This window comes from Anser anser, assembly GCF_964211835.1.
Source record: "Anser anser genome assembly, chromosome: 3".
NCBI classification, from domain to species: domain Eukaryota; kingdom Metazoa; phylum Chordata; class Aves; order Anseriformes; family Anatidae; genus Anser; species Anser anser.
In genome coordinates this window covers 31346442-31368919 of record NC_139722.1, presented here as the reverse complement: position 1 = coordinate 31368919, position 22478 = coordinate 31346442, and the positions used below count along the sequence as shown (strand labels likewise).

At 37.1% G+C, this 22478-nt stretch overlaps 1 protein-coding gene across 18 annotated transcripts in view; it reads right to left on the bottom strand.

Moving 5' to 3' along the window:
• Positions 1-22478, bottom strand: part of COL19A1 (collagen type XIX alpha 1 chain) — a 202734-nt gene that overhangs the window by 59882 nt on the left and 120374 nt on the right. For all 18 annotated transcript variants that reach the window (XM_083832480.1, XM_083832466.1, XM_083832479.1 and 15 more), the window contains 2 exons: positions 11573-11626; positions 3278-3331 (listed from right to left, as the gene is read on the bottom strand). In XM_083832480.1, the coding sequence (XP_083688606.1) occupies positions 3278-3331; positions 11573-11626 (108 nt within the window). The remainder of the gene's footprint in view (positions 1-3277; positions 3332-11572; positions 11627-22478) is intronic.

The following is a 22478-nucleotide window of genomic DNA, read 5'->3' as shown; positions in this document are numbered from 1 at the left end:
CTCTCTGTATATTTATAGGTCATTCACTCTTTATAACGAAATGCAAGAAAAATATGCCAAGGAAAAATATCTTAGGAAAGTAATAATGAAATATTCACAAATCAACTCATAATTCTGGAAAATTTCCTGAGCAGATTGTGATGTAGTTCCAGTTACTTTGTTTTGTAGTTTCGTTTTTATTTTTACATGTAGGAGAACATTTCAGATTAAATTGATCTGTATGCCCTTTCCAAAGATGTTTAGAAGCAGGGTTGACTGAAGTGACCTTATATCTAAGTACGGTAAAATGTTCAGTAAAAAAGATGACAAAGAGAGGCCTTGAAAGCCCAAGCAAAGGATGATAACAGAGGCTCGAGAGCATATAAATATAAACCATGAGTCATCGTTTACCAGTCACCAAAGAAACATAACCTACAGAGCAGGGCAGAACGAGTTTTTGGCATAACAAAGAGAACAAAACGCATGTATCAAATATATACAAAACATCTCATTTACAGTGAAAGCACAAAAGATGTAACAAGAAGGAATATAAAAGTAGTCGTATGCTTTGCAAGAACAGGCACAAAAGAAGAAAAAAGAGGGAAGAAAGGAAGAAACACTCCGGCACTGTCTCCCACCCCATTTAGGATCAATGCCTCTACTTATCCCCAGCAGGTTCCTCTCACCTTCATTAAAGAAAGATTGATGTTTTTGGTTTGCCATTCACCACAATTTGCTGCTACAAATCAGCAAGTTTATTTATAGTGCTCTCTTTTTCTATATGCATTGGTCAAATAAATTATACTCTTGAAAACTTGGACTCTGGCCTCCTTACACAATACACTGATTTGATACAGAGCCACAGAAAGATTAGTTGCAACAAATTATACAAGTACACTGTGCAATCATGGCAACTCATTGATACCAAAGAGAAATCAGAAGTATTACAGAAGGCTTAAGAACAGAATAATCTGCTAAGAAATAGAGAAATGACAAGATAATGAAAAGATATTATTAAATTATGATGGGTCTTAAGATCGTCTCTCAGTGACCTCACACCTATCTCGGCGGCAGTGTTTATCATAACTCCTAGAAACACCAACACAAAGGAACTGTACTACTACCCTCAGAAAAATCTGATATTAAAATCTCTATAGCAACAAAAATGTGGTCACAATTTGAACACCCCAAGAACACAAACAGAAATAAGAGCTTTTGAGATCCTTGAGAATACGCACGAAATGTTGGAAAACAATAAAACTTTCCTGTGGTGTAAGGAATCTCAAAATCCACAAAATATCGCTGAAATATCATCTTAAAAATGCTAATAAACAAAGCACATTCAAAATTACATACTGGAACATGAAAGATTGCTTGGTATCTCCAAGGTGCACCAAACAAAATCAGCACTGATCACACTATGCAACAGTGTGTAACAAAGAAAATTTAATACTGCATATATCTGCCTAAATGAATAATCAATGGCAAAGCAGACAAGCTGTCTTTGATGACTTCTTTGATGTTTTTGTCTTGTTGTTGATGGAAATGTCCCATTCCCATCACAAACAGTATATGTTTGCTGTAGCAGTCAGCGACTTAGGTTGACTCTAGCAAGACCTGAACATGTAGTTACAGAAAGGTGGCGTATTTAAAACCTGCTACTTGAATCAAAAAGCCATCTTCTCTCTCACCTGAAACAAAACCTTAGCATTTCCTTGTTGAACAGCTAATTGCTCATGACAGAGTCATTAAAATCTTCAGACAGCTGAAGGAAGAGGAAAGTTGGTAAGCTGTACAGGGTTTGTAAGACAATTAATTTAGAGACAGAGCAGCTGATCTACATTTTTCCAGAAGATTGTTAATTAGGAAATATAATACACCTTAGGAACTTCTAGAGCTATACAATGATAAGAAATGAGATTCTTGGAGACAGATGCTTGCCAGTTCCTGAAGATCCCTAGTGTTTGTGTTCCCTGTTGTAGAATTAACCTTAAAGGGACCCTCAGGGTAGAAAAGATTAGTAGTCCAGAGGTGGGAAATGAGTTACAATAAACATAGTATTGATAAAGAAAACAGGACTGGTATCAGTTAAAGTTGTCTTTGGCATGAAGACAGAAGAAATTGGTAATAAATACAAGGTATAAATACAAAACATATAAAACTTCAAAGTACAAAATGGCAGACCAAAAACAGAAAATATTTTTCCAGGTATAAAAATATCCAGGACATAAAACCTTACTTAATTCCTAACCCATGCCCTAAGTTGAAATACCGATTTGGAATGGATTAAATATCAGAAATATCAGAGAAAACATGTCAATGATAAAAGCAACCAGAAAGATTTGTTTGCTCTGAATTTCACTCCAGAACCTTTTTTAAAAAATTGGTTTTATTACTCATCTCAATATGTTATACAATAAAAATAGTCTGATTTCACCTTCTCTTCATAGTTATGCATTTTATTATTAAAATAGATGGATGTCTTCCAGGTTTGATCTGCGTGACATAAGGCAGGAAGCACACAGTAACCTCTGTATTAAACAAATATTCCTGTAATGCTTCATACATCTCTGAATAAAATGCGATTTTTTCTATTCAGATAAATTATGCACTCACTTCAGCATCAATTAAGAAAACTTGTGTGATCTTTGCATCACAATGCCTTACAATGGCAGACACAACAACTGCATAAATGATCTGAAAAATCTATACTCAGAATTTAAAAGAGAATGGCAGCTCTGTCACTTGTAGCACTAGTATGCAATTTTAACTTTTTTCTAGCAAGTGCTTATAGCTGCAAAATGTTATATTATTAAGACAATATTCTTATTAGTATATAATATACATGTAGGGAGAATTCTTACAGATCTCCAGTAGACCTTTTTTAATTATACCTTCTTGTCTTTCTATTCTATTCTTAGGATCATGACAGGTTTGAGAGAGAAAGAAGAAATGTCAAGTATGATTTAGAGCAATTAAGTTTAGAAATGGGGAGCTGGGGCTTTCCGCTAACAGCTGCGTGGTCCACCTACCTCCATTTTGAGTTACAGAAGGAAAGAATATGGGAGTACAAGAGGCATGGGAGATAAGATGTATGGCAGCAGGACAGATGACACAGTAGGTGTGCAACCAGACTGTGGGCTGAGTCTATACAGGAGTGCAAAAAGGGAATAGGGAAGGATCTACCTATTGGATGAATTTGGAACATGGTTTGAAGGGATCAAAACTGTGGTCACTTCTATTTTAGATGCTTCTTAGCCATAAACACACAGACAGACAGACACTCAAAACCCCATACCTCATTATAATGCTTGTTCAATGAATCCAGAATTCCTTTTAGTCCAGAAGGACCCTGTAAGAAAAAACATATATCAGAAAATCATTTTAATTTATCTAATGTTATGTTTACAAACCTGCATTCAAAGAGTACTGGGACTTAGATTTTTATTTGATCATACAGTAAATTATTTTCTGTCAGATCATTATATCTTTTTTTCTGGGCACATGGAGAAGCACAGTCAGTTTCAAAATCCTTGAGTTTTGAAAACTGGCAACTTTTTTCATAGCAAATCAGTCTGCCAGAGAAGGCAGAGATGACATTCGTATCAACTTTAATAGGAATCTTTTCTAGTATGAGCTCAGTTTTCATTCCGCAGCATTTTAAAACTTCTTTTCACTAACTCAAAGCACAACTTTTGATGTAGAATCAACTCCTAGTGTGAGTAAACAGGCAGATTTTTTAACTTAGAGCACTGAAAGTGAAACTGAGGAATGCCAGAGTTCTCTGGAAGACCAACTTTCTAGTTTTATGAGGTATGGAAGTTTAGATTTATACAGACACCTTCCATCAAGAATTTCAGCAAAGCAGAGCATACTTCTTACTTAAATGAAGGCTTAGGATGGAGAGATTAAAAAAATAACACAGAACAGGCCCTCAATAAAATTTTTAAGTGTTGTGAATCAGGGCAGAGCACAAGAAGTTGACTAAAGATTTTATGAACTAAAAGTTAGGTACATTTACAAATTAGCATAGTAACTCTCCACGTCAGGCAATATGAACTACAGACGCTTGTGGTGGCTGTAAGGAACATTTGACTACATGAGTAAGATAAAAAATCACCTTTTCAAGTCACCTGGTCTGAATTAACTGCATTTAACAGAGACAGCACAAAGGCAACTCTTTCCTCCCCCCCCCCCCCCCCCTTTTTCTTTTTCCCCCCCATTACAGACAATTTACGGGAGCTTGCAACTTTTATGTTTGTAGGAAAAATGTAGCTGGCACACATGCTCCCTAAAGATTGCTTTATAAAAGTGAATTCTCTTCAGTTTTGAAAAGGGTTGTTCCCTGAGAAAATGGAGTCTGCTTATCAGTCAGAGATTCTATGTCAGAGATTAGACATTAGTCAGAGATTTTAATCACACATTTTCATTTTGCATAAGGTCTTTGTGAATTGTTTTATAAGCACTGTTATTACACACACACATACATAGGAAAGTAGCTTTCTACACTTTCAGAATAAGAATCTATTGAAAATTTCCCCCATTTTCAAGCTAAAGGACACGTAAAACTATTACAGAAGTCAAAATTACTTCTCACACATGGACGGAAATTTGTCCAGATGAAAATACTATTGTTTTCCACTATGAAAAGTCCAGATAAGACTTCCTTAACAAGAACTGCTGCCAAATTCATGCAGTGCAACATCAAGACTACAGAGTATTCTTAGGAAAGTTGAAAAAACTGCCCATTGATAGATGTCACCTAGAGATCCAAGGAAAATACTAAAATGTCATGTATTCAACTGCATAAATACTGATGAAAGTTTTACTGCCAACCAGTAATAATGATATATCAGTTACTTCTACTGTGTATACCACATCAAACATCACATCTTGCCTCACTCCCTCTTTGTTCCCCAACATCAGAAGAAACACAAGCCCATATTTTTTCTGTTCATTTCATTTTGGAAGTGAATTGTCACTTTAAATTTAGAATGAAAAATAAGATAAATATAGCCATGATGTTTTGACTGAGATGCTCTCTCAATTCTGATTTCTACAGTCAATGGCAGAATTTCTACTCTGATATCCATATTAAAGATGACAATTCAGAATTGGGACTGAACCATGATGACACTGCATACTTATTACATGTCTCAACTTCAAGACTGTTGTTTTAGAAAGGACTCTGTAATATTGCAAGCTGTCAAAGAATCAGAATTTATCCTCCCTTCTCATTTGCCACCATGTTGTTTCCTTTACTAACCCCCCCCCCCCCCCCCCAGTGGAAAACCAGTAAAAATGAAACCGCTGCAATAAGACAATCCAGGAAGGATCAGATGCTCTATCTGCCACCAAACCTGACCTCTCAGATATTATTTGTACATCAAATAAATCATTTTTGACAAAACTGAAAGCCTTTCTATATGTCACTGTTTTGAGAAAATGACATAACCTCAAGAAACCCCAGAACTGTCTTGTGACTAAGGCAGCTGAGGGGAATTTAGGGAACTTGGGTTGGATTCTTGACTACGTCACAGGCTTTGTGTTACTAGAGGCAAGCCACTTCTCTGTTTTATTCTTCCCATTTTCAAAAATTGACATAAATGTAAGTATTCCATCTGTCTTTCTATAGTAAAATGAATGAAAAGAATAAAATTTTGTACAGCAAAAGAAAATACTTTTATTCAAGTGTGTCTTCCTAAACTCTAGCCTTTTTCTTCCTTTCCACATTATTTCTCCCCACTAATATAGCTGCATAATCCACTCTGAAGTCTCTACAGGCAATAAACAAACTAGTATTATTGGTTTGCAAGTGCATAAGCAATGAAATTAACAGAAGTTGAAGAATTACTGTACAGGCAATTTCTGTCTTTTGAATGAGAATTTTGCACATCTGCCACTTTGGATATTTTTCAAACTTGCTCCTCTGCAAATACCAATCAGAAGCTCACTTGAGCAGGGTTTCCTTTTTTTTTTTTTTTTTAAATATTGCATATCAAGTCATGTAATTGAGGTAACTGAAGCACACAGAGAATACATGTGTATGAATAAGAAAAGAACTGAAAACATCCTGATTATTTTCCAAAATCACAAGCAGGTTTCAGATGTTACTTCTATAGTCAAGGTAGGAATAGAAAAACAGGTGTTTAAAAGAAAATAGCTACAAATTGTGAAATTACTGGGGTTTATAATGTATTTTTCTTCCTTAACTTTTCTAGTTTGTTTGCATTTCTGTAAAGGCAAGACTGCTGAAAAAGTCTACCCAATCTCACAGTCTGCATAGTAAAATGTGTAACAAGTGTAATGCACTGGTCACACCTCAAGAACAGGCCATTTCTGAGAACACAGCGCTTGAAAGGGACTCAGTGTAATCACTTTATTCATCCATTTCAGATTTGTGCCTACCCATTGAAGTAAAATACTGCTCTTCTGATTACTATAATGGAAAAAGAACATGAAACCCATCAGTGCAGATGTATAATATTGTATAACTATTCCAAAAAGAAAGCACGATGAAGGCATGATGGCGTGTCACAATAGAATACATTAAAATAAATTTTGATATGGAATTTAAAAACTTAAACGCACAGAAACAAACAATACCAATCATTGCCAGCCATTTCCATCCTATCATATAAGCATTTCCAATGTTCTTCTAAAAAGCAGCAGAATGTCCAACAATACCAGAAATGCTATTGACAATTTTCACTTACCATTACTTTTGATTTTCTGTTTATTGTAATTAACTGATAACATTCATTCACTTTTGAAATATTGGTAGAATGACAGTATTTCCCAAGGCAGAGGAAATGAGATTTCCAAGGCAAACTGCTGGATACTTAAGATAAGTAGGCTGGTGGCACTGGCATACGTACTGAATAAAATGAGATCAATTCCAAGTATACGGAATTAAATGAAGAAACTCAAGTAGCCAGTGAACTTCTCCATTGCTTCATATGGAACATTAATGAAAAAGAAACCTTATTTTAATTTAAGACTTTAAGGAGACTTTAAGCTAATCTTCGAAAAAAGATTGATTACATTGATAAAGATAAGAAGTTCAGCCCCTTGCAAAGGGAACTGGTGAACTAGTTCTTGACACAAAGAAGCCGATGCTTCAGTTTCCTGCTTAAAGAAACTTCACATAGCAAATCTGAAGCAAATCCATTCGGGCTGCAAACAATAACTATGGATATGTTGGTAGAAAACAGCAGAGATGCAAGAGAATGAATAATCTTGATTGCAGTATATTAACCTGTGATTTAGGAGACCCAAAGTTGATTTGCCAGCTCTGACACATACAGCTTGTTGGACAAGATGATACTTGGCCAAATCATATAGTCCTCATGTTTCCCACCTTTAAAAACATTGCTGACAGCATTGCCCTTCTGCCAAACAGTAACACTGGGCAGAAATCTTACTCTGACTCACCCCAAAGAACACTGCTTTACTAGTTGAAGTGTGTAGCACAACTCTGGCTTGTCACTCTTTATTTTTAAAACAGCTTGATGTTCTTCTGCAATGGGAACTACCGAGAAATGGAATTCTTCCAGTCCTAACTGTTCCCAACCCTTGATGGAGAAACCAGTAAAAACTACTTTTTTTTTTTTTTTGGTACTATTTACAGAAATAAGGCAAAAAATAAACTCTTTTGAAGCTTAGACAGGTATCATGAAATCTGTGATGTGGCCTGTACTACCTTGTTTCAGTATCAATATCTCCCACAAATGACCATAATACATAAAACAGTGCCAGACATCAAGCAGTTTGGAGCAGGACAAGTAGAAACACAAATTATTGTCTCTTAAAAGAATTCTGAACAAAACCAGGCACCTACCTATCAGCCCTAGACCAGAAAAGCATTTTGCCTAAGTAAAGATTGCAGAAGTGGGCCACCACTGCATCACTAGGCCAAGAGCATATAAATACTAAGGTCAAACATCTTCCATACATGTGCTTTTAAGTATTGAATAAAATACTGTTGCTGGAACTAGAAAATCTATGCATTAAACACATAAAAAAAATCAACAAACAAACAAACAAAAAACCCCTGTGCTTAGCTGGTAACCCCTTCTGTGTTGCTAAATCCTGTAGACGTTTTTTGTTAGCAGCTACCGCAGAAGAAAACTATCAGTTCAGTTCTACAATAAGATCAAAATGCTACAAAAAGATCAAAATACTTAAAACCTTGTATGATCCTACTATGAGAGTATCTCTTTTTGTTTCATTTATGAAAGCATTTTGATTTCCACGTAGAACCATGCAGTGTGGGATAACCATATGTGAAAGACACAGTATCTCTTTCAGAGGACTTCAGAAGAAAATACAGACAAGAAAATGTATGAAATACATTTGAAGAGTACAGAGATTGATTTCACAGTTGTAATATCCAGAATGGTTCTGAGGGATAAAGGAATAAGGGATTTAACAGAAGCTTTAATTTTAAAAGGGAGGAAGCGATCCAAAAGCACTAGAGGGAGCTGCTGTTCTATTTAAACTATTTGCAGTCCTTGTTTTCAGCATAAATTGTTGTGCACTGGAGTGTGATGTGTGAGCACACATCTCAGCTCTCTAGCAGTGATATAATAGAACAGTACTCAAAAACAACACCAGAAAGCATGGATGCAAACCATGAATTCTGAATCAGAAGGGAATAACAGTGCATTTTAAAAGTCTACAATGTTTAATAAACCTTAAAAAAAATACTCAAAGGACCTAGAGATCATCATATGGGTAAGCATAGGGAAATAGTTCTTATAACCAGTCAGGAAAAATTTTCATTGACTCCTTGCCTTTTGTTGGCACAGGATTTGCTCCAAAGGGAAAAAGGGACACAAGAAAGGATGCCTGGAAGAGATGCACAGGGAGTCCCGCTTTAACTGAGTAGTTTTATCACCACGTGCCAAGAGATCTACAGTTCTGACACAGTAATGGGGGTTTTTAACCAAAGATGTGCAGATGATGTTAAGGGACTGGAAACTAACTCCAAACATCAATTTCACATGGGAAAAATTCCCCAGAAAACAGGTTAGAATAAAAAATAATGAGGTATTGAGAAAGTGTTAGAGAAGTCAGAGTATAGGCAGATGGGAATATAAAGAAAACCTTAATTGCTGCAATGCCAGAAGTAGCTGAAAAGTAATTATTTTGATTGATCAAAACTCATGTCACCCCTTAGCAATGTCCAATTTACAGACCTTTTGACTGTTCAGCATGTGGTCTCATAAGTCCTTCTTCCCCTTTAGAACCGTGCTTTATATCAAATCTCCTGAGCGTTGCATCCTTTCATCTGTTTGCTAACTTCCTAACTTCCTCAAGGAGGCAGAACTTTCCTTCTTACAGCTTTTTTTTTTTTTTTTTGGTTGTTGCTAAACACCTGGCTGTTCTCCTAATATCTAAATTAAGTACTCAGCCACATGGCATAAACTGATAAATAAATTAGGTAATTTTGTTAACACTCAGTGTGTACTCAAGCTACCTTCAAAATTAATGACTGAATATCCTTTTTCTGAAATAAAATTTTCTTATTCTTTTGAAGCATGAGCCAAACACTGAATGTATATATGCCAAACTTATAGCAACCAGCCCCCAGGTGTGATTGTTCTGTGATACTTCAGAAGCAGAAGTAGAGGCTGATCATATATACATATGGATGAGGAGGCTGCCACTACTATTAGAAGCGGAGTTACCGTTAGTAACTGGAAGTACCATTCAGCAAAACTTAGTATGTTCTGAGCCTTGGGAAAGATGGGAGGAACGATGAATCATGTTAAAAACTTGCCAGTATGTACCAGCTTTAGCACTTTGATTATGAAGGTACTACACATTAGTAAGCATTACTGCTTATACAGTATGCTTTTTCTATACTATTTTGTCAGTACTGGAAAAAGAATTCAAGATGCTATTGTAGCTGTATCCAAAGTAAGCACTGCATCAAGACAACTATACCAGAAACAAATACCTTTAGCCAATATTTAGGCCATGACTGCTTGAAGAATGCTTTTCTGGGGTACGGTCCCCACACAGAGCTCTTCATATGGATGCTTCTGTGCTGACAAAGCTGAGCTTTGCATTGCTGTAGGGAAATCTGAAATAGGCTTCAATAATAAAAATGCAATTTAGCTTCCACTGAAGGTTTCTGGTATGTCTGTCAAAGATCATACATCTTCCCAAGTCTGACCTGCCAGCAAATCTATGATAGCAGAAATCTGTAATGGAGAAACAACTTTTCATTGGTTCACAAAAAGTTAGGCAGATCAGGTCTCTGCTGTGTTTTTATTTTCTATTTTTTTCTTTTAAAGGTATTTTTTGGCATTTGTATTAAGAAGGATTCTGCATCATGCCCTTCCTCTGTTGGGATACCCCCAGTCTGCAATATCATTTTAGCATTAGTAATCCAAAAGGTACAAAAGACTCAAACAAACAAGGCTTCAGTGTGACTATATGTAGGGGAGGAGAGGGAGATAGAGGGATATTTAACTACTTAGCTTTATGCAGGATAAATGAACACCATTATCAATTTCTTTCTGAACACTTCTTGCAAAGCAAAAGGGAAATAAATGTGATTTGTAACATTTATGTGGTTTTGGTTTTAGATAAGTGTAAATGACATCTATTTCAATGTATTCATTCTATTTAATGCAACATCATTCTCTTCTCTAGAAATAAACCTAGAAGTTTTCTCTTGCTGTGAGCTTTAAGTAGATGAATCAAATATTTTGAGATGTAAACTGCTGACCTTTATCTATTTCAGGTAAGCAGAAAAAGGAATTGTGAAATCCTTGCTTGATACTATGAATGTGAAGCAGCAGCAGTTTACTTATTCCGCAAATTAATGTCTGTTTTATATTTGTGCATGATAGCATTTTTACAAATACAATATATAGGAAATGTTACAAATGCGATCATGTCTTCCTCTACCAGAAGATGACTGCATTCATTATAGGCTAAAATAGACCAGATTCATGCTTGATTTCAAATTTGAAATCATGTATCTCTTAAAAAATAAATCCCAAACCTCTTAGATCTGAGCTAAAACCTTTAGTGTTTCATACTACAAATCCTTTCATAGAGTCATGTATTAATCTTTTAATTCTTCTGTAAACTCATCTGAACCACAGCTGAGTGCTCATTCCAGTGCTGGGTATAATCCTCCCCACCATTCAGAGAGTTGGCACATGCTTCACACAGTCCTTCATCTTTCAAATTACCCCCTCTGAGACAGAAATTATCCCTTCTACAGAGCATTACGCATTTTGTAAAGTGAATGAATGCACAGTATTCACATTTAGTATACATGGCCGGTCTTTCTTTGAAATGCCAGATAATTTCTGTTTCCCCCACTGTGGTTTGCATCTTGCTCTTTTGCTGCTGCACTGTTCCGTGTAGTCTCCCATATTTGTGGACACAGTCCCTTTCTCTTTGTTGTATCAAAAGGCTGGGTATAGCAGCTGTTTGATACAGCAGAGAAAACAGTGATCATCTGTTTTCAACTATAACTATGATCAGGTAAGACGGTATAAAAATGTTATCAAAGTTCTGTGTTCTAGGATAGGGGTGGAAATTTCCCATTCCCCTTGCTATTACTCACAGGAGGTCCCGGTGGTCCTGGTTTTCCAGGAAGGCCTGGCTTGCCTCGTCTTCCCTAGAAACAAAAAAGAGCAGCAGATGTTAATAAATGTTATTGCCAATGACTGATCCTGTAATAAGGATTCTGTTCAAAAGAAAGATTTATTGTCTTATTTAGTAGGAAGACATTCAAAAACTAACCAAAGCGAATACTTCACTGCACTACCTATGTATGGTACTTTTAGGATTGTTTTTAATAATTATGACAAACAGTATATTTGCATCAATTTAACATTTACTGTCACATTTTAAAGCTATGTCTCATATGTGAATGCACATCGATAGTGCTATAAACAGAGCACACTGATGATGTGTAAAATTGTATTTTCTCTGAATATACCAGAGTTTGTGATGCTGAACTGTGATGCAGCAGTAGTCACCCTGACTTGTACATTAAGTACAAATGTGCAGTACAATCCAATTAACAAACACCCATATACTTCTCTGGGATGTGAGAACAAGCAGAAAACATTCAGAGATATATTTGCGAAAACAATTCACCTTCTAGTGCACATGCAATATCATTTGCATTAAAACTTAAAGGTCCATAAGTATGCTTAAGCTAACAGGAGCCTTTCCACTCAGTCTAAAAACATGTGCATACAAATATTGCAATTTTTTTAAGCACAGCACTCAGTTGAACAACTGCTGTTTTCACACAAACATTTTATTTTTTTTTAAAGGAAGATCAACATAAAAATTTACAGTAATTTAAATCTTTATTGCCAAGCTGAAATCCAATGCACATTTTTTAGAAACAACAGCTGAGAACAACTAATATCTAGATCTGATGTCAAAAAAAAAAAAAAACACAAACAAACAAAAAAACAGTATTATATCCATAAGGACTATTTTATTCCCTTGCATATGGCAAATGTAAATTAACAAAAAGCATTAGGGGGATGTCCTGGTGAAAACGTGGCTTATGAAATTTTTAAAAAAATGAAAATGCTTGCTGACAGCTCACAGTTAACACATGGGGATATTTCTTCAAGTTATAATTCCTGTATCTAACCCTACTTCTGTATCTAATTAAATGACATCACACAAGCTACAGAAGTATAATCTCAGGAACAGAGAGGGAAATCACAGCCTCAGTCTTCACAGGTGAAACTCCTGATGTGTAGGAAACCACTCTCATGCTCTGCCTCTCTTTAATCTCAAACTATACTGAGGGTAAACACGATGATGGATGGCAGTAGGGGTGGAAAATCCCTTCCTCACCAGGGTAACCCACTGCCTAGATGTCAGGGGTGCTCCTGAGGAGCAGGACAGGGGGATTTGAAGCCTTTCAAGCTGAAGAAAGGACAAAACAAGGGCTGTGGGGATATGTTTTACCCACCGGGCTGTGACATACAACATGTACGCTGCCACCAAGGCTTTATGAGTCAGTCAGTGTGTTTTAAGGGCAGCGTGAAAAAAAAACTCAGCATATTTGGAGTGCCGAATTCCTGGGTCTTAACTGGATGAGACGTATGCTATGTGCTGAGCTGTTTAATCCTGCCAGTACTCGCACGTGCAGAGCTGCAACTGGGGCAGCTCAGGGTGAATTTTCAGAATCAAAATATGGCGCCAGGTGCCTATACCGGCTTCAAAGCTATCCTGTCCCTCACCACCCACCCCGTGACATGTCCTCTGTGTGCTGGTAACATCACCCGTGCAGCCATGTTATGAAGAGCAAGCAACTCATCTCGATTACGGATACCCCCCCAAAAAGTAGATTAATTTTTAATGTTGGTCAGTTCTGGATTTCGTTCACTGAGTAACCATGTAGCTAGCCTGGCATAAGAGGCCACAACACTGGGAAAGGTATTTACACACACACACAAAAAAGAGAGCCTGTTGCTAGCTAGCACTGCCACTGAAATAAAAGCTTGTGAAATATCAGAGTATGCATCTCTGGGCCTTCACCCCTCATGCCAAATTCCTATTTAGATTTTACATCCCAATGTTGAGATGTGTGACTTTTGGACTGATTTCTAGCTCAGAAAGGCAGATGGAAATTAATATTTCCCAGCTTTCCTGAAAAACAGTAAACTTTCCGAGAAAGCATGAAAACCAGATTGAGATAAAGATGTGAGTAATAAACAAATATAAATTGCTTCATACTTTTAAAATAGTTCCTCTGAGTTATAATGATCTATACTGTTGACTTCTTGAAGCACCTTCCTTTTCCTGTTTGGACTTATTTAAAGCATCCTGAGCATGACACTTAAAATCACAGCAGTCTAAACAAAGTATCAAGGAAGTGTCACGGGAAAGAAGGCAGGGCTTTGACTGGCAGACACAACTGTGAATGAGGTGTTAATTACACAGGAAAACACGGAACATGTTTGAAAGGCAATTTCGCTTTTATTTACAAGATGAGCTAAAATGTGATTTATGACATATTGCCAGGTCGAGACTTGAAAAGGTTTCTGAAAAATATGTTATAAAAAAAAGGGGGGGGGGGCAGTTATTATTCAATGTTATTTATTAATTACCAGAACACTTACCTACCGAAACAGAATAAACACTTGCCCTACTTTTTATCCCAGCATTACAATCTGTGCCATGTGCACATAAAACATTTAGAACAGTCACAAATCTGTATTTTTAGAGGATCAAAAGTAAATGAAAATACCAAAAATTAAATACAAAATAAAAATACTGAGATTTTTCCCTTTCAGAGAGGGGCAAAAATTCTAAGAATTCAAGTTAGATGTTTCTAGATTTATTTATTTTTTAATCACATCATGCATTTTTTGTTTTTCTTCTACTTTTATGGCCAGCGTAAAAGGCAGAAGAACTATTTTCTTTACCGGTTCATAAGTGTAAACACACTTTCAATAGCATGAACATTTCTGATTGAGCTGTTCTGTGGATATTAGCCTGTTTCTTAGTCTTAAGAACCATTACAGCCAATGCAGCGATCACTACAACTGTACCAAAAATAAATAGGTAAAAAAGGTATTTCTGAAATGATGCATCAGCTTTTTCTAGAGAAACAGGAGTCCTCTTCCTTTTTCCTACAAACACCATTCTAAACTTTAAGAAAGAAATATATCTAAGGCCGCTAATGTAGCAATGCTTTTCGGATACAGAGATTTAAATTTTAGGGATACAGACAGAGCTCTGCCTGCTGGCAAGCACTCCTGCTTCTCCATGGTTTCCCAGCATCAGTATGGAAAAAAGTAAAATATTAAGTATAGAAAAAGGAGAAAAAAGTTTATCTTTTTGTTTAGGATAACATAATTAAAACAATTAGAAGATTTTTTGTTGATAAGCCCATTATGGTCTTGCCTTGAGCAGACCATGAGTCAGCCTGTGACTAAATATTTACGTTTTGATTCTGAGCCTTCCTTCTGCCAAGAAAGAAGTGAAAATACCTCGGTGTCCTCTTGGGCTCACAGAGTGGGCTCAGCAGAGCTATGGCTCCAGTCTCCTGGTCAGAAGCGGGCGCTGGCAGCCCGGTGAGAGCCGTACTCATCGCTGTACGGCTGTGTATGGGGCAGACAGCTGGCACAAGAGGCCCAACAAACTGTTCCCTTGCCCCTTTGCAAGCAGATGTGCAGAGATTACAACATTAAAAAAAAGCATTGACCAGCTGCATAGTGTCATTCTCTGTACAAACATTACCTAAAAACAATAAATTTAAAGTGAAATTCATTACCTTTGTTTCGTTGAGTTTACTGAGCAAATACCGAGGTTATAAAACAACTCAAAATATAAATAAATGTTCCAGGCATCACGCAATTCCTTTAAATCAAAAAAGCAATACCACCTACACTAACTTAAAAAAGAATAATGAAATAAAGAAAGGATAAATCATGTCAACAGCTGTCTAAGATTACTTAGAATAATATCTAAGGAAAATAAAAGCAAAATAGTTGTTTGCTATTTCCTTTGTGCTGCATCTATTTTTGCTGGCAATCAGTGGGATAAGAAGTTATTGAAATATAACTGATATTTCAGCCCGTCCCCTTCACTTCTGTAATGCTTGCCCTGAACTAATTTGGACAGCAGGCTAGTTTCCTCTTTTCCTGAGGACAAACTCCAGCTACGATACACACAAAAACCATTCAAACAACTGCTTGGTCAGGGGCAAAAAGAACAAAATATTACAAATAAAATAAACAAGAAATTATATGCTTCAGCAACCCCCAGCTGAGTGCCTAGCTGAAGAACAGTCAACTGATCTCTTCATTCCTCTCTTTCTTCGCCCTTTCAGTTAATCAAAATGACTTGACAAGTTTTGCCTCACGTTAGATTGAAAGCTCTTGAGAAGCAGAGCTCTGTGCATCCTTGCGTACATTTGTGCTCTGACTGCAGCCTCTGGGCACTGCTGCAGTCCCAATACACAATGGCAGAACTCTAAATGTATATTGTAACTCCCTGCCCTCTCGTGTTACATCCATCTATTCCTGTATCCCTAATTATAGAAGAGTAAGACCACTAATCCCAGTGCCTAAAATAGACTGCAGATTATTTTAGGATAAAATCGAGCAGAGTTATGTAGGAACACTGACATGATTTGCAAAATGGAATCGATAATTTAAAGAACCCACACTCGAGAATGAAGGCAAAAGTTCTTAAAATAAGCCTGTGGGAATTTTCAAGGGAAACAGCTAATTAGCAGTCTCCGAAACACATCATCACATTTCAAAACAGGAACTAGTTCTAGAGAAAGTAGGAAGCTGGATTTAAAGCCCTAACTACTGCAGTTATTGGACAAGATTAATGAGGCTTATGTAACTCGTTTGCCAGGCTAAACTGAGATCCCCTTGCGTAAGCCTTAAAAGCAGCCTGAAACTGGGACAGATACACCCAGAGCAGGAAGCAAGAGGAAAGCAAGGACACCCATCTCAGTGCCCAGTGTATGGACATCTCGATGGCTCCTTGGGCACCTAAATGTAGCCATACAAGCAGACTCTGAGTAATTTTGAGATTGCTTCTCCATGTGCCCTATGTTCCCTCAAAGCAGCCCAACAACCAGGCAGGCTGAATTAGCCCTGAGTCTGAGCTACCTGGGAATACATAAACGGGGCTTTCCTTTGCCTCATTCCTCAAAGCTGATACACCTAACCCTTACAGATGTCCAGAAAACCAGAAAGATTGAACCTGCTCGCTTCCTCCAACTGGAGAGAGAAGAAACTGCCACAACACAACAGCACGCAGCCACCGCATGGCTGTGGGACAGGGGACTCTTCTCCACAATCATGATGTGAAAATTATAAGTCTACAACAAATCCACAGCCCAAATACAATCATTGTTTTCCATTGGGTATTTAACCAACATTTTGGTAATATTTAAAGACGGCTTTGACATTTAACCACCTAACGCCACACAAGTGCTGCTAGTAGGGATTTTGTCAGTAACTGTGGTAGTGTCACAGCTGCAAAACTTTTTTTGTTAATCCCTAGAAATCTTACAGTTTGGATATTCTGTTTCCTACATTGAAAATCCACCTTGTACTCAATGAAACCTTGTCTACTTTGGTAATATAATATTAGGACTTGAATGTACAATTTCTTCACTCCTATTAACCGTGGCCTTGAGGATATATGATGGTAGCTGGTATATAACAAATTCACCTCTATATTAAATGTTAAACCTGAATAAACTCTCAGGAAATAAGGCCAGAAATTAAGCAGTGTGCAGAAAACAAGTGAAAATCTACACCTCATATGTCATTAAAGCCTTTCACAGAAGCATGGCCCATAACACAAAAGATCCTAATCCCCTGTTTTGGAAGAGAATTCACTTGGGAACTCCCTGCTAATGCAGAAGTATTCCTTCACTCAACCTTGGCTTTCTAATTTTAGGCATGATTTCCAATAAAGCCTATTTACTTTTCTTTTGTATTTATAAAATGCTAAAAGAGATCACCTAGCCAGACTATATAGCACTCTTCAAATGTCTTCAAAAAAGTTCTTAAACAGGCATAACAACACCAAGAAGTAAAACACTACAACCTAAATTCTTCAATGTTTCTATTTCTAACAAACCTCTACATGGAGTCAATCACATTTTTTCAAGTGTATCCACAGGAGTGCATTTTTAATTTAAAATCAATTCTAAAGGTATTTATCAACTACATTTAGATTTTTTATAATGAACACCTTAATTTTGAATTATAAGAAGCAATCTCCTATTCTCTCAAGTGGCTACGCCTTTTGCTAAGAGACATAAAGTGATAAAGTATTTGGAAAGTAGTTTAAAAATTCTAAATGAGATCTTGAAATAATTTCTGGTTTGTGATTAGAAGTTGTATTTTATAGAAAATACAACTATGGAAACTATGGGCTTCTATGGAAAATAAAGAAATTAAAAAATGATAAAAGTATTTTCTAATTGCTGATTGTTTCTTCAGTATTCTAAAGTACAACTTTTTTTTTTTTTTTTTTTAATACCAGTTTTAAACACCAAAGTGGGAAAAAAATATATATATTTAAATCTGTACCCTATCTTAGCGGCTCTTTACTTTGCTTTTAATTTAGAAACACTGTTTGAAAAACCAAATTATCTCCCTCTTCTACATTAACCATTTTTAGACTGTTCAATACCCAAGTGAAGGACTTTACAGCACTCCAACTTAAAGAGAAAATCAGACTAGAGCTTTACATAAAAACAACTTACATCAAAGTCAGGAAGGAATGAGAAGATTAAAAGAGATTCCAAAACTCCAGAGCTGTAGCTGTGAAAAATATTGTTTGTGCTGTGCCAGGAGCCTAACCTACTATGCAGTTATTATCATTACTCTGTAAAGCTTGTTTTACAATTGGTTGAATACAACATTTACTCACTGAACTAGAAAACAAATTATGTCAAAGAAATGTTTAAGTTCTATAAACCAGATAAATGCAACCTGAATTTAAATTCATTTTGATATTTGTATGTCACTTTAAGTAATTGAGTTAAGAAAATATAATAAATCCCCACCCAATTCTTTAGGAAGATCTTCCTCTGTGTCATAATAATTTTATTCATCCTTGATTAGAAAAATTTGTCATCTCAGACAGTAAATTGGTTATTTAATAGGTAGATATTGTGATTTCACAAGGTCCCTCCAAACAGACCATTTTAATGAGATCTGTTCTGAAACACCGGATATTACAGCTCAAATGACTCTTGTTTTTTTGAGGGATTTCATTTATCAATGAGATAATGCTAAAACAACCTACTCCTAAGTGAAGTATTTGGTGTTATAAACACACAAGTTGGAAATAAGGAAGTTGGTTCAAAAATATTTACTTCAAGACACCTGCAACTTTGTAAGGAACAGAGTCAATAATATGGCTGTGGTAACATGGAAAGACTTGTAATTGTTTGAACTGAATTCATCATTGGAATCAGGGAAACCACCACGGTGGAGAATTGGTCTGTTTAAATATATACACAAAACATTTCCAGATATCTTGTTAATCCATAAAAATGAAGTTGCTGGCAGCTATGCTGAGAGTAAGCTAGAACAAGTTAAATAAAAATCACAGAATAGTTTGAGTTGGAAGGAAACTCTTGAGATCATCTAGTCCTATCCCTTTGCTCAAGCAGGGCCACCTACAGCAGGATGTCCACAACAGTGTCTGCTTGAGTTCTGAGTATCTCCAAGGATGGCAACTACACAACCTCTCCGCACAACCTATTCCAATATTTGACAACAATCACAGTAAAAAAAAAAAGTGTTTTCTTGTTTTCAGACAGAATTTCCTGTCTTTTAATTTGTGCCCACTACTTCTTGTCCCACCTGTGGGTACTACTGAAAAAGTCTAGCTTCTCTCTTCCTCAGTGCCTCATCAGCTATTTAAACACATTCAGGTATTTATATACATTGGTAAGATCCCCACGAGCCTTCTCTTCTCCAGGCTGAAGAGTCCCAACTCTCTCACCTCTCTTTATGTGAGAGATGCTCCAGACTCATTAATCCTCTTTGTGGCCCTGGGCTAGACACACTCCAGAAAGCCCTTATCTTTCTTGATGTGACTTTACCAGCGCTGAGGGGAATGACATCTCCCTTGATGTGCTAGTCATCTTCTAATGCAATCCAGGATACTTCTGGACCGTTTTGCCATGTAGGTGCATTGCTGGTTCATGGTCTGTTTGTCCAGCAGTACCCCAAGGCCCTTCTCAGCACAGCTGCTTTCCAGACTGCCTGCCTCCAGTGTGTACTGATGCCAGGGGTTATTCCTCTGCAGATGCAGGTCTTGTTGAAATTCATGCAATTCTTCTTCATACAGTTCTCTGCCAACTTGCTGAGGGTACACTCTACCCCACTGTCCAGGTCATTAATGAAGACATTGGACATGATTGGCTCCAGTACTGAGCCCATTAGTGACTTGTCTTTGACTAGACTTTGTTTCGCTGATCACAACCCTCTTCACCCGGTTATTCAGCCGGTTTTCAATTAACCTCAATGTCCTCCTTATCTAACCCGTCCTTTATCACTTATAATGATACTATGGAAGAGGGCATCAAAAGCTTACTTGGTATCAACAACATTCATTGTTCTCTTCCCATCCATCAACCCAATCTCCTCACTGTAGAAGGCAATAAGGTAATAAGCAATAAGCACAATTTCCCCTTCATAAATCCATGCAGGTAACTCCCAATTACCTTCTTATCCTTCATGCGTTTGGAAATGGTTTCCAGGAGAATTTTTTTTCCATCACATCATGCAGGCTGATCAGCCTGTAGTTCTCTGGCTCTTTCTCTTACCCTTCTTGAAGTGATATGTGCTCTCTTCCAGTCTTCAGGAACCTCTCCCAGTTGACACAACCATTCAAAGACAACGAAGAGTCACCTTGCAATGACATTAGCCAGGTCTGTCAGCACAGGTGGGTGCAACCCATCAGGCCCTATGAACTTATTTACATCCAGTTTGTTTAAGTGTTCCCTCGGTGGAGGAGTACCAGGCTGGGGAAGTCTTCCTCACTCTAGACACTCCCTCTGGTCTCAGGGGCCTGAGATTTCTGAAGGCTGGTTTTACTGGTAAAGACTGAGGCAAAGCAGGCATTGGGTACCTGAATTTTCTTTGTCCTTTGTCACCAATTCCCCTTCTCTGTTAAGAGAAGGGTCTCCGAGAAGATCCAGTCAATCTCCTTCTCACTCTCTCTGATGCTGTGCAGTCTGCTGACATCATCCCACAACTCTTCCACTTGATCTTGAGCAACTTGGACTTGAATTCCTCAACAACTGGACATCTCCTGCAGCAGGCCCCAGCTTCAGCAGGAGGACCCTGTCGCTGCCTCCAGCCCGAGACTTGCAGAGCTGCATCTTCCTTCTGAAGCTGTCTGGGTCCAAGAGTCTGAGAGCTACTGCAGTGGTACCTGGGTCCTGTGCCCTGTGACCATCATATTTAAGAATGTGTATGCTGGACAGGGGACGTTTGCTGGCCACTTGCCAGAAGTTCCCAAATCCAAACAAAATCACACAGGAGTTCAGGAAGATACCAAAAAGAAGCAGAGCACGGAAACTACTTCACAAACTGCTGTGCCTGCTAGGTACATTCTGGGCCTGACTCTTACATATAAGAAGGAAAAGTTAACATTTTCTAGATTTCAAGGTATGCTATAACGTATTTAAAATTTTATAATATATTTGTTTAACAAAGTTGCATTGATGTTTTGTATTAAGATAATTTTTTTGGAATTCACTAAAATATTATATAAATAAAATTATATCACTTTCAGATTTTTTTTTTTAAATGCATCAGTTTCAGGGAAAATTTCTGCTACAAAGATATCCAACTAAAGTTAAACATTCATTTCCAAAACTTCTATAATTATATTCTGCAAATATACATTTCATTATACTTAACATAGTGACGCAAACTATGAATGACTCCACACCTAGTATGTATTTATAAATGTGGAAACTTTAAGTACAGCAATATGATAAAATTATTTGAAGACCAAAGAAAACTTCTTACATGGGGAGCTGAAGGACCTTAGTTTTCTCAAAAAAAAATGGAATGGTGACTTGATGACAGAGAAAAAATACTTCAAATGTCTCTTCAACGTAAGGCAGACATGAGAAAAAAGTAGGTTTTGAAAGGTCAACCTACATGCTCAAGTGTAAATAAAAAAGCACATTTTGAAATGTGGGATTGACAAGAAACACTGCAGCAATCAAGGAAACTTGTGAAGCCTCTGCTGTTCATGTCTTTCAGGCGGAAACCGTATTTCTGTTAAGGACAGACTTACCTGAAGTGCAGGATTATTCAGGATTACCGAGAGAAATAATGAAGTACTGCATAATGCAGGAAGCCAGGAAGATAGTGTAGCTGTCTACCATGGTTTCCATTCCATGCAATGCTAGGGTATTACTCATACTTTCTGTTTTTTTTCTTGGTCAGTAATATCAGGCCAGGGACTTTTCTGAGTAACATCTGATTACCTTCAGGCGCTCCTCATGTAATTTTGAGCAGTGGTGTAATAATATCAAGTTGCTGCAGCAGTAATATACTGCTCTGAGTGCCTGAAGCCAACAAAATGGAAACTGAAAAGTTATTTGTCTCATAAAGGAATGAGGAGGAGGGAACTGTCCCTACTGGTCCATTTCTCCCAGTGACCAGAACTAAAACCAAATGCTCCTAGCAAGGCCTCACATCTAACATGAACCACTTATAATTATACAAAGTCACTAGTGGTAGAGCGAGAAGAAACACTGGTCTTTTTGTAAGAACAGCAAAGGTTTGAAATGAATGCCTCTCAATTTGGAAAAAGCTAATTTAAAGAAAACAGTAAAATGCAATGTACTTCTCAGTTCAGAACAGGACAGGATCTTCTATATTATTTAACTGTTATTCTGATCCATAATCACACACAATGGAAATTATGGAATACTGCTTTTAAAGAGAAACTTGTATTTACTGTACTAAGAACTTGGG